General features: G+C 44.0%; 1 protein-coding gene across 2 annotated transcripts; it reads left to right on the top strand.

Annotated features, from left to right (window-relative positions):
* Window positions 1-1963: 1963 nt before the first annotated feature.
* Window positions 1964-12412, top strand: LOC128875284 (putative fatty acyl-CoA reductase CG5065). 2 transcript variants are annotated; one of them, XR_008456776.1, is made up of 6 exons: window positions 1964-2188; window positions 3742-4218; window positions 5789-6016; window positions 7702-9954; window positions 10020-10285; window positions 10957-12412. XR_008456776.1 is itself a non-coding variant. In XM_054120741.1 (4 exons), the coding sequence occupies exons 1-4, from the start codon at window positions 2004-2006 to the stop codon at window positions 8033-8035; spliced, it is 1224 nt and encodes a 407-aa protein (XP_053976716.1). In that variant the 5' UTR covers window positions 1964-2003; the 3' UTR covers window positions 8036-9995. The 2 variants fall into 2 exon arrangements, 1 of the variants encoding a protein (XP_053976716.1); XM_054120741.1 differs by lacking the exons at window positions 10020-10285; window positions 10957-12412 and having other exon boundaries at window positions 7702-9995.
* Window positions 12413-12890: the final 478 nt, after the last annotated feature.

Genomic DNA, 12890 nt, shown 5'->3' with positions numbered 1-12890 from the left:
ATCGAAAAAGACGTCACGCAAGTGAGTGGCACACTGCAACGGATTCGTGACGGGAAGTAAACATTGGCATCGATAGAGAGATGGATATCGACATTCCTTGATAACGAACGTCCATCAGAGCGTCGGCGCATCTTTCGCCTCGGCGGCTGCACGTTTTCTTTCAAATTGGGCCGATTTTATATTCGCAAACAACAAGTCTATAACTGACATGTTCAGGGGCAGTGCGAACAGGCTGCTGTGCGGCGGAACGCACGCGTGGGCGTGGAAAAGGATGCACATATTCATAGATGGAAATAAAGCGATAGAGAGAGAAAAGGCTGACGAGAAATTTATAGAGGAGTCTTGCGTCGACCAAATAGAAAGATGAGAGGACTAGCTACCAACCAGACTACCGATGCTTCTGTTTAGAATTATACAACTACGTGCGCTTGCTATGCGTTTCGTTGTTTAAATGCAAATTAATGATTATTTCGTTTATCTGGAATTCTCCTGCTAGGCGTGGTAAACAAATTCCACGGCATGCCGTTTAATATTTATTCGGAAGAACACTGATACCCTCGTTGACGCGAAATCTACTATTAACGTCTCCTTTTTCTCGCGCGAGCAGCTGCTTTGAACGATTTCACGACCCACGATGCGCAATTCGAATGGAAACGAGAAAGAGTCGAGCCTGTAGCTGACACGATTTGAAATAGAATCTCGTTTAATTTAATTCTCTCTCCGTTTACCCGAAAGAAGCTTTGTTCCGTTTAGACGAATCCAATGTACTCGAATTCTGTTTTAGAATATTCGTCTCTCTATTATATGAACGAGATATTGTTCGTAGAAGGGAGAATCGGTAAAGCTGTGCTACAATAAGCCAGGATGTTATCCAAACTATCTTGTTCCTCGACAAGTTCCAATAAACGGAGTTCTACCGCACTTCCTGCCGCGCACAGCAATCTCTGCGAAACGAAAACCGGAATAACCCCAATTTAAGACGGTAATGTTATCCTTCGAAGTTCGCTATTAGATATACGTTAGAGACATTTGTGAGTGTATGAACGCGTTACGTTCGAAGTCTTGCTTCATAGCAGCAAACACGAGGGCTCGATTCCATGCAAACTCCGCGATGCTGGCAATCTTGGGAACCGTACCGGTAGTCTCATTTACATGGAGATGTCCCTCAAGTCTGCGAAGCGTCTGTGCACGATCAAGGACCGTCCGTTCCCCGTTTGTCGTCATCAGTTCAACTGTAACAACGACCGCGACACATCGTGTTTAAAAGGGAAACCTGTAGAGAGAACATCTTAAGCCACAGATTGAATTAAACCGGTATACAAAACGACTACACAGCTGCTTACTATACAGTTGACTGTATATTGATAATTAGCGGTCTCCATTCGCGAATGTTACGCGAGGCAAAAAAAAAACCGTCTCGAGTAATTCGACTATTTTCATTCGAGAACTCTCGAGAAGTACGTCGCTGTTTCCACTTTGTTACCCGCAAACTTTCGAACGAACGAAGCATCGAAAGTTCCGATCGAATCTCCGAAATCCGAAGTCTCGGTAAAGAGAAAGCGCTCCAGCGAAGAAGCAGTTTGTTTGCGCGTCAGCGGAGCATCGACCTCGGAGAATCAATTTCCTCGTCTTCGCCAGGTACTGGTCGTGCGATCGTTTGGATCTAGCGGTAGATCAGTGTCGGATTAAGATTTTCTAGACCCTGCACATCGTATATTCGCTGCTATCTCTAACTTTACTTGTCCACTTTCTCTTCACCTATCGGTTTCGTGCAACAAACAAGGCTCTCAATGTTTTACTCTTTACTTTTACAAATGAAATGACTATTCGCCTAATCTGTGGAGGTCCTTCATCTGACGGAGTCGTATTCTCCAGACTTTGTAGTTTAATTCAGCCCTGGGTAGAGTGCAACAGTGGTGGAATGGCACAGCATAACCGACGGAAAGTGGAATGTGCCGTGCAGCGTGGTACTCCTTTCGTTTCCCATCGGTCAGTTGATCAATATGACTCTACGCAACTGGTACGCGAATCGCGAGCTGCTCCTAACAGGAGTTACCAGTGATGTGGGACGAGCGCTCCTCGAGAAGATCCTACGTTCCTTCCCTGACGTGAAGGTGTACGCTGTAATCAGATCGCGGGACGACGTCAACAAAGACGACAGGATCAAGAAAATATTCTTCTCGTCACGGTATGACCACTTGCTTTCTCTTTCGTCTAGGATCGTTTATTTAAATCGATGTTACGTGAAATTCGTCGAATGATTCTAGATATTTTCGAACTTGCTTTGAATTCTGTTGCGTGAAAATCAGGTTACATTGGTACTATGCGTATGCAAATTCGTTACGTTTAGCCGGGATTCACGGGTTCCCCAATGGCCTCTTTATTACGTGTGTAATATTAATAGTATTCAAATTTGGCGCAGTAAATGAGCACAAAGCGATGGTATGCTTTCCGGGAAATTCGTGTGTTTATTTAGTTAATTAATCCGTTTGTCGTCTTTAACGGCGATTGTAAAGGAAGACATGATGCTGCAATGCATATTAACTGATCTCTATTCCTTTCAGTTATGTGCTTCAAATCATCGTCAAATTATGCATTGGAAATTAGAGAATGTTTTCAAAGATTACGCGTGCTATCCATTCGTTAATCCGTTCGTCAAGTCCGTTTCATCTAGATATGTTGGTTGCGAATAATATCGGGCCGTGGTAATCAGCATTGCATATTACGTTGCGTATTCGTTAGACATCGCGTCTGAGTTTAATCAACCATTCGTTAGATGATGCGGTGTTCCATTCTAATCAAGGGTTCATTAGACGCAACGGCGCGTGCGGATGAGCTTTTCATTAGATATTCGACGGTTGCCGCGGGTTTCGCGTCAATTTATTATTATAACATTATTTCCGAAATTATCAAAGCAAGCTTCGCGAACTCTTCATTACTCCCCTTCGTAGGAACGCATCCTTTTTTAACGTTTTGATTGGAAATCATGATAGGATAACGCGAAAAAAGTACGGGCATAGCATATTTTCGCGCGTAGACGTATAAATTGGATCGCAGCGTTACGTGATCGTCCAACGTAACGAACCCGGGTTGCATCGTAAGACACGCGAGGCAAAACTCGACGGTGGCTACGAGGGGATGAGTATTTCCAGCGGCGGGGAAATTTATTTTCATTAGCATGCTTTCCTCGTCGACGTCCTTTCGGCGCGATTATAAAGCGCGTTCCGTACCGCCGCGCCGTGAGATCTTCCGTTTACGAGCTCGACGAAAATTCGTCGACGCGTTTTAAATTTCACGAAATTAAAATCCGCGAATGGACGGTCCCCGGAGAAATTTCATCGTTTGATTTGCGTGTAAAACTTGGTACGATTTAAATCTACGCGTGGACGTGTGGATAATCGCAACCTTTATATTATTATTATAAAATACTGTATAAAGAGAAGCAGTGTTCAGCGTAAAAACACTTTCCACTGGAGTCGTATTGGGTCACAGACAGCCTTCGTAAGGCAAAATTACGCGTGGCTGTCCACTTTCTACTTATTCATAATATAACCCATTCCCCCCAATCGAGACTGTTGCTCCTTTCTCCGGAAGAGTCCGTGGCTTTTTCCACTGTTACGACAATATAAACAGCGTAAACGTTACACGATTATTGCATTCCATTAACTCCACAATGCAAACACAATGCAGTTTACATTACGATATGTATTTTCCAGCCAGTATTTTATTTTTTTGCTACAGGTACGATAGACTAAGACAGGAGGAACCAAACGCGATTTCTCGCGTGAAGGCGTTGGAGGGTAATTTGCTGTTCGATGATCTTGGTTTATCCGAGGAAGACAAGGATTCGTTGCGGAATGTCAGCGTGGTGTTTCACGCGGCTGGTCCTCACGACGCCGTGTTTGAGTTTTGTCAGGAGTTGCCTCAACTGGAGACAGTGGCAGCAGTTTCGAGTATCTTTCGTCACAAGGGTCAAATCGCCGAGACGTTGCAGAACGAACGAGTGCCTGACATACCACTGGCTCTAGTTAGAGTGCCTTTGGTTGGACCACCATATCGAGAGCCTATGCCAGGCTTTGTCGACGTCTTCAACGGATCGACAGCTTTCGTAGTAGGCTCGGGACTCGCCCTGGGCAAGTCTGAGTTTCAAGCGGAAATCATTCCAATCGACCTGACGGTCAACACCCTCATCGCGGTTGCTTGGGAACGAGGCATCGCGTAAGTACTCTATTCCTCCTTCCTACTACTCCCCGCCATACACGATCAAACTTCTCCGTTAATGCGATACGATTCGGGTTAAATGTTCTTACGCGAGTAGAACGTATCGACTTCTAACTCAAGAAATTTCACGGACGACAAACTCGTCGTTGAATAGATCCGAATGGTCATCGAACGATGAAGACGATGTATTTCATCGTGATAGGAATTCGAGGTTTACCTCGAGTGTTTTGGAAAACTGGCCTTTCCTCCGGACACCTAGATTAAATATACTTTCTCGGCGGTTGGATTCTATTTTATCGATTTATCTGGCACACAAACGGAGAAAGTTAACCGATGCGAGAGAAAACGGTATTTTAACAGCACACAGGCATCATGATCGACGGGAGAAACAATCGTTAGTTTCGAGCGTATCTTTGAAGAATGTTGTAAAAATATTACGAAATGTTATGGCAGTTCTTCTGCGGACCGTTTAAATGATTGAGACGGATTATAAAACTTTGCAATTAAAGTTTACATCAAACGATCGCAATTTCGTTTCTCGACGGCGTGCGGGTCTCTTTTGCGTGTACTAGCAAAAGTTAACAATTCGGAGCGCGCAACGTTTGGAGCAACGAGTAGTGGCGGTGGAAAGTCGTATTAAGGCGGTTTACCGGTTCGAATAGCTCTGGATATCGTTCTACGAGGTATTACGCACGGGAACTGATACCATTCTGCAGATTATGTGGTAACAGAGGAAGATAAAGCGTGTTTACAGTTATACCTTTAACCTTTTACGGGGAAGGATCGATGTATTCAACGCATAGGTATGTATAAATTTATAAGCGCACACATTTTACCGGATGAGTCCACCTAGAGATAATCTCGCTCGTAGATTATCGCAGGGTTTCGAGTGAAATAAATTAGAATTAAAACATTTCGCCTATCATTACGAAAGAAAGATATTAATTAAAAAATTCGCCGCGCGCAGATAATTATTTTGCAGTTCGTTACACGATGATTTAGAAAAGAAATCCAGTCGGGGAAAAAAGAAAATGCAAATTGTTTCGTCCGTGCGGTGGAGCGTTTGAAATGTACGACCACTTTTATGCAACTCTAAAATGGAATCGGACGATAATATGACGGTAATAATGAAAGAACGTATCATTGTTCCGCTGCTCTGCCCGGCGACAACTCCGTTTTTTAAAGGCGAGCCGGCTATGGCTGGAGGTAGAACATAACGGCCATGATTTAATCCTCCACATCGGAATGGAGTTTTAAATTCGCGCATTCCCTTCGCTGTGGGGATGTTCGTGTCGGAGAATATACCCTTTAAACGGCCAACTTTTATTTACATCGATCACGAAACGAGTAAATGATACGCGCGATGTGTGTTACCTAACTCTTGGTAATAGCCTTGCGTTTTTATCGATTAATACAAGCAAAGCACTGTCGACGATCTTTGTTATTTCAAATCGAATCTCACGATCTCGTTTTCTTGTTTAATTCATGGAAAATACTTTTTTCGACTATCGTCGAATTGTTCTCTTGATATAATATTTCCAGATTTACGGCCTTCTTTTTGTCACAGGAAAAACGTGGATAGACCTGTAGTATATAACGCCGCAACGATCGGATGCACATGGGGCGAGCTGATCAAGAAGGGTAGACGAGGCAACCGAAAGTTTACATACCCGACTTTTGGATTTCGTGGAATGACGTCCGTAGCAGCTCTCCATTGGGTTCTGGTGCTCCTTTTCGAATGGTTGCCATCCACGCTCTGCGACACGGTTCTCGGCCTGTTTGGAATGAAGAAAAGGTATAACGAACTGGAAATTTACGATATCCGGGTGGTGATGTGGGTCCATGCATTGTTAAGCAAAAACAATTTCTTATACGAGAGCCCTAGTAAGCACATATTCCAATTGTTGCGTATCGACCTTTGTTGTGGATCCTTGTCGAATAAACATTCTAAGAATAAAACATAATTAGGCGAGTAGAGTACAGCGAGAGATTATTGTAACTAATCGATATAGGTAAATGCTTCTACGGTAATATGAAAATGAATGACAAAGCTCCACGAGGCTATACGAAAGCAATTCTCGGGAAAGAATTCGCGAGTGCAGGAGCTGAGTTATCTAACGCGAGCCAGCGTGGGAAGGAGAAATCCACGGGCCAAGTTTTCAGGAAAGAACCATCGAAGAAGGTTTTCAGAAAAGTTTGATCACAGTGTTCGCGGAGGAGCAAGGGATGCACTCCGCGGAAGCCGAGGCTGAGAACGGGACGCGGCACACTTGGCAAATGCGATGCAATCGTAAAAAAGTAAAAGTTATCTCGAACTACGATTTAGCTGAATACCAAAGTAAACAGGTTTTCCGCGGTATTCGACCAGACAGATGGAAGGAAGAAAAGAACGCGAGGGCCGAGTAAAAGAAAGCAAAAGGACGAATAGCCGTAAGAAAACTCGCTTCCTTGCGCGAGATTCGCGGGTTCGCTCTCCGATTTTAAAAATCGCGAATTTTGTTTAAAGCCGAGAAAACTTCACGAAAACCCGCGATAGCTCTCGCTTTCTTTTTTTTTCTCCCTCTCTCATTAAGATACAAGTCACGACAAAAGTATAGCACACGCCACGATTCTGTACGGATCGAAGAAAATTGTAACCGCGTGTGCGTTTTGCTCGTAGACGTTGAGCACAGTGATCTCCAATTTGTACATTCCAAGAAATATCGACGAAATGTGTACCAATTATTCGAATAAATTATTTTGGAAATATAATTCAACTGAAGTTATAGTGTGTGCTATCTTATTGTTGGGGATTGTACCTTTACCTTTTTTGCATATCAATCGTTAATGGTAATTTCTTTGTAAAGTCAGTTTCACCTCTCTTCGGAAAATTGTAAATTCGTCCCAGTCAGCTTATCAACGTTACGTCATACAAGTTTCTCAACAATGCACTCTTTTGCATATACGTTAGTTTATAGCCCGACATATAAAGTAGTTTTCAATTATAATTCTTGACGTAGGTACGCATTGAATTCGTCCTGCTAAGGGAATGGTATTAACGAGAGGCCTCGTCCTTTATTTCATGAAATTAAATGAGAAGAATAGAGAATATGAAGAAAGAGTTCGAAGAGAACACAAGGGACTCGTTAACGAAGGCTAATGAAATTTTAATTAGTTGGAATCGACGAGAATCGATTCCAAAGACCCGAACCTTGAAACGATCGCGACTCGATAACTGCAGCTTTCCCGCGCTTTCGAGTCACGTTCTCGTTTCAGCTGTCTTACGTTCGAAATCGAGAGGTAGCATCTTGTGACCGCGGTAAATACGTGAATATTTCTAATGAAACGAGCTGGAGAAAAACCAGACCAAAAATGGGAGAAATGCGATCGAAAGAAATGGATGCGAATCAAGGAGTTAGGAGTAACAGTTGGAGCGAGTACGGCATTAGGAGAGCAAAGGAGAGATCGGTTGCGATGGTAAAAATATTTGCTTCTCCGCAGGCTTCTACAAGAGCACGAGAGAGTTCGTAATGCACTTCGATCCCTCGAGTCAATTTCATCGAGGCCGTGGTCAGCAGAGAGGAATCGTGTGTACCAGCTTCAGCGACATCTCACCTCAGAAGACCAAGATGCATTTCCGGTTACCGCGGAAATCGACATCGAGAATTACGTTCTCTGCGTTGCCGCTGCCACCAGGAAGCATTGCGTGGGCGAGGCCAATGTCAGACTCCTAAGAGCCATTCGACTGTTCTTCTTCTTCGTTGTTACTCTTGTTCTCTTCTACGTCGTCTTTTTCTACAGACATCAGATGCCCGTGAAACAACGTGGACTGTAAGCGAATTCCGAGTTCGAAAGAATCGTTATTGTTATACTAAATTCTGAAGGTCGCTTAATCCTTGCGTTTAAATAGGAATAATTAAAACACGTTAATTTGACCTTCGTTGTGCCCCTATCTTACAATAAGAAACGTGAGTTTATGTCCCCTAAACGAAGAATTCGTAAAACGTGAATGAAAACCCAATCCACCTAACGAATTCTGCGACTAAAAGTGCATTTCCAGCAAAACCAGTGTTTCCACAAAATCGACAAGAAAAACTGTGCCAGCGGTCGCGAGTTGGCTTAGTAAAACGCAAAGTAATTTCCTCTCGAGGAAGTTCAGCTTTTGTGAAAAGAAAACATCATTTAGAAACGGAAGTCCGATTTCTTTTTCTTCCCCTACCTTAGTTGAAACCCTGCTACAAATATAACCGTATAATAACGCTAGGATCAAACGAGTTAATTTGAATGTTATTCTTGCGGACCACGGACAACGGTATTGCTAAGGCTGCTGGCCGAATAATTGAACGAAAAGTTTGCATAGGAGTGGAAGCGGGAACGTCGTTTCATTGCTTCGCTTTCTGCCTTCTTTTTCCTCGATCAATTATGCATTTTAAAAAGAAGACTCGAACGCGTCGCTTTAATTCGTTCCGGTTGACGTCCGCCCAGACACTCGGTATAACATTCCTGAACGTTTATACCGATTCCTCGCAAGCTTTGCTCTCCTTGGATTCTCTTATGTAGTTTTTGCTAAGTCTCCGGTACACCTTGAATTAAAGCTCTAGATCTACGACACTTTGTCCGACTTTAAAGACAAATGATTGTTCGCAAGAAACGTAAAATTGGAAAGAACTTCCGGCTATCTCTACGGGCAAGATGCTTCCGTAATTTTCAAATACGGAGACAGGAGCAGTTTTAATTTCAAGCGTTTATCCTTGTCACAGGGATAGCTCGCAGACACTCGTCCTGTCTCTAACGGTAAGAACCGTGCGATAGGACGCGATTGATCAATATTAATGGAATGGTATAGAACAAAATTATTTTTCACCGGCCAGAAACTGCAGTCCGATCGATACAAAAAGGAACTAAAAATAGCGTAGCGAATTTAGGAAGAAAATTAGGTGAATCCGCGAATACCAGAGAGCCGATTCAACAATCGATGGCAAGAGGTCGTACGGAAACATATTTGACGAATACGTTGGTATTCAAAGTATCGAATGTATAAATATGACTGCAGTCGAGCGGAGTGCATGGCAAATATTCGTGAGAATCGTGCAAGCCGCCTATACACGAGAGAATGCTATTCTGGTGAAAGTTTGTAGCAGAACATCCTCTTGCCTTCGCGCTGAGCCAAGAAACATATATCTCTAGCGTGTTTCCCCTTACGTAACGCGTTACACCGCGCTGCGTTTATCGAATTCGTCGATCCCGCTGTCTTCAAAAATACCAAACGAACTTGTCTTGGTTGGTAAATGAGTTTCGAATCTCTCCACGGATACATCGATGACTTTGCGACGCTTGGAATGCTTACTTCGAGAACTTTACCATTTGACGAGATCCACTCCTTTGATGCTACCGCTACGAAAGTCTTGCGTTGCAATGTGATACCAAAAATATTTTTTCTCGTTACTTAGTCGTTTAGAGAACATTTCTTTAAAGATAAATATAGAATTAATACACGATAAGGCAAGAAGTAGGAAAAACATTAAAAGTAATTACCTATCCAATGGTTAGAATGGTGCCACGTAATCCGTTGTTGAACGGTCTAGTATGATCGGTACCGTAGAATCGAGCAAGGTTACATATTAATCATAAAGGATGGCAGTCCTTAATATTCCCATCAACGTAACCAAGAAGCAATAACCAGGATCGTTTCGCGCGGCCCTTTTCCCAACAGAAACTTGGTTCGCGTGACTGCACATAGCGGAAGGCGCGGCGGTGAGTTATGCTTTTAAAATCCTGTTACCAGTTGCGAGCGCGAAATTTAACAAAGAAACTTACAGATTAGTTCCGCGAGATATAATTGGACGCGGTGGCTGGAACTGTGCCCCTGTAATAATAATTGCGGGACGTCTGTTCTACGAAACGAACTTCCAGGAGCTGGCTGGCTGCGTAACAGAGGAACAGGAACAGCGTGAGACGGAGAAAGGGAGAGCAAAATATGAAGAGGAATAAGGGAAATATGGGGCGAAGAAGGGCGAGGTAGACGGACGGATCAAAAGGCACGAAAAGCTTGAAAAATGATGGAATGAAAAGGACGTTGGTGAAAGTATGTATTCAATTTCATTGCAACTGGAATGAATAAGATGTATACATATATATTTACGTATACGAATTGCATCTCCGGAAAAGTAGCTTACCCTGACTCGCCTACAACGACAAAATCCCACGTTCCAGCAAAGGAACATCAAAGCAGCCCCGGCAAATCCATTCAGCTCGCTTTATTTCCATAGAAATATTTTAGCGAGCGTAGCGAGCGTTAACCGCGTCCGTTTCTTGAACCATGCGCATCCTGTCGATCAACTTCTCCCGCGTTTCCCGGATGAACGCGTCGCTTATTCAATGTCTTTCTCACGGGATTCCGCGTAGGAATAACACGCGGCTACGGTGATTCGACGAAAAACGATTTTTCCGCTCTTCCCGGTCTTATCTTCGACACCGTGACTTTTGTTCGCCTATCGGTTCCAAGCTGGAAATTATCATAACTCGACGGATCCTTACGGAGGGAGTCGCTTCTTTAAAATTGTCTCTCCGTTCGAGATATTCAGCCTAACCTCGATACGGACCAGCGCACCGCGAATCGCTACCCGACTTTTATTCGTTTCCGAAGATTGAACACGTTGCAGTGTCTGCACCAGCGGAAGATGGTTTTTGTACATCGAAATGTTTAGAGTAGACAAACAGTAGGATCGTCGCGATCCACGCCCGTTACCTTTTCAGATTAAACGCTTCCGTGGCGAGAGCTATTCCTAGAAGAGGCGCCGGATAGTCCGGACAGAGCCGTTATTCCCTGGACTTTAAAAGGTACAATGGACAAGTCCTACAGACCAAGGGGAGATTTGCCAAGAGTCGACTCGAACCGAAGAATAAGAACTCAGCCTTTTTGTCGTCCTTTCTTCGACAAGCCTTTTCCATTGGTTGACCCGTTTCGGTATCTCCAGGACGACGCAGCCCACTTTGGCCACGCCGCTATTAATTGGAAGAAGCTGAAGCTACGTGTCTCTATTATTTGCGATACCCGTTTCGCGTGATCCCACGACACGGCAGACCATTTTGTTTCCTCTTCCGCCGTTCCTTCAACGTTCTCGAGGAAATAGTGTCGCCGCTGACACGATTAATCTACCAATTACAATGGAACAGCCAACCAATTCGGAACGGCGCCGGCGCGGGCACGGCCGCGGCATTTGGTAATCGCTTCCTCGTTACTCGCAAGAAATCGGATCACAAACAAAGCAGAGGAACAATACACGTGCACAGAATCTCCGTGTATTGTCAAACTCAGTTATCTCAAAAAGAAAATGTCGCAAAACGTTTAGGTAACGCAGTGTATGAACCAAAGTTACTCTCGAAAACACATTTTCTCCAAGTTCTCGGACAAATTCTCCGTTCATTTCGACTTTAATAGACGTTAAATCTCTCGTGTCTCGGGACTTCAGGGATGGAAACAAAGACGAAGGTATCCGACAGAGACTTAGCCGCGAGCTACCTCGAGAACATGCTCCGAGTATCGGCGTTATCTTGCCGATCTGCTGAATTAATAGCGTCGAAGATCTTATCGAAATTAACGCAACGAGCTCGCCAACTTCAAAGATCCCGTTAATGTTTTTGCTCTAGAACTCTCTTTCGAGATTCTCGATACCTTTAGCGACTCGAGATCTCCAAGTGGAGAGTTTCGCGACCCCGTTTAATTAAGATCCGTACACTGCGAGGCATAGAGGATAGATACCCGTTAGTTGTAACGCAGGTATACTGAATTGTTAAAACCCCTACCGTACAGAGAATATATTTTCATATTCTGAATGACTGTTGCGCAAAAAATATTATTGTACGACGCTTTTCACGCAAGTTTCTTCGCGTTCTCTATTTAACAACGAGGTAAACGAAGGTGGACGTAACGAAGAAATGCAGCGAGAAACGGAGAAGGGCCAGAAAAATGGAACATGATCCCCCATGCAGAAGCAAAAGAAGACAAAGCGGATAAAAAGCTCGCATGAATACGAATGTAGGAACTGTTACGGAAAAAGCAGTGCGTTTGCGACCGTACGCCTCTCCGGAACAGAGTTTCTCAACTTGCGGTAGAGGATTTGGAGTATTTGCAACGGATTACGCTTCCTTGCGCGTTTATCGGTAATCGAGCTACTAGATTTATCTTCGAAAAAGTTATACAAATAAAATTCTACAATTTCATTTCTTCATCTCGCGTTGGTATACGTAATATCCTCGATTTGACCTCTTGGTCCACGAACTTCAAAATATTTGCTATTTGGTCCATCTTGGAAAAAGATTGCCGATCCCTGGGCTATTCCTGGATCCCGAACCGATTTCGAAAACGCATTCCAGTTGAGACGACTTGGGAAACAGCGTTATCATTGAAAGAGTCCGCACTCGTCGCACAGGAAAAGCGAATAGACACGACCGCAACCAAGGCACGCGAGCGTGTATGCAAAGGTAAACCGCGAGAGGGTTGAGGCGTATGAAAGAGTAATGCAGCCACTACTCTCAACCGAAGGAGGGAACAGGAGGAGGAGGGTGAGAGGGTGAGAGTGGAAGGGTATGGAGGGGTGGCGCATAAGTTATAGTTGGCATTGTGTAAGACCCTCGGGCAAAGTTGCGCGAAACCGAAGAGGGTGCAGGCTGCAGACTCCTCCAGCAAC

This window comes from Hylaeus volcanicus, chromosome 4, assembly GCF_026283585.1.
Source record: "Hylaeus volcanicus isolate JK05 chromosome 4, UHH_iyHylVolc1.0_haploid, whole genome shotgun sequence".
NCBI lineage: Eukaryota > Metazoa > Arthropoda > Insecta > Hymenoptera > Colletidae > Hylaeus > Hylaeus volcanicus.
The sequence above is the reverse complement of the archived record's forward strand: the minus strand, read 5'-3'. Positions and strand labels throughout refer to the sequence as shown.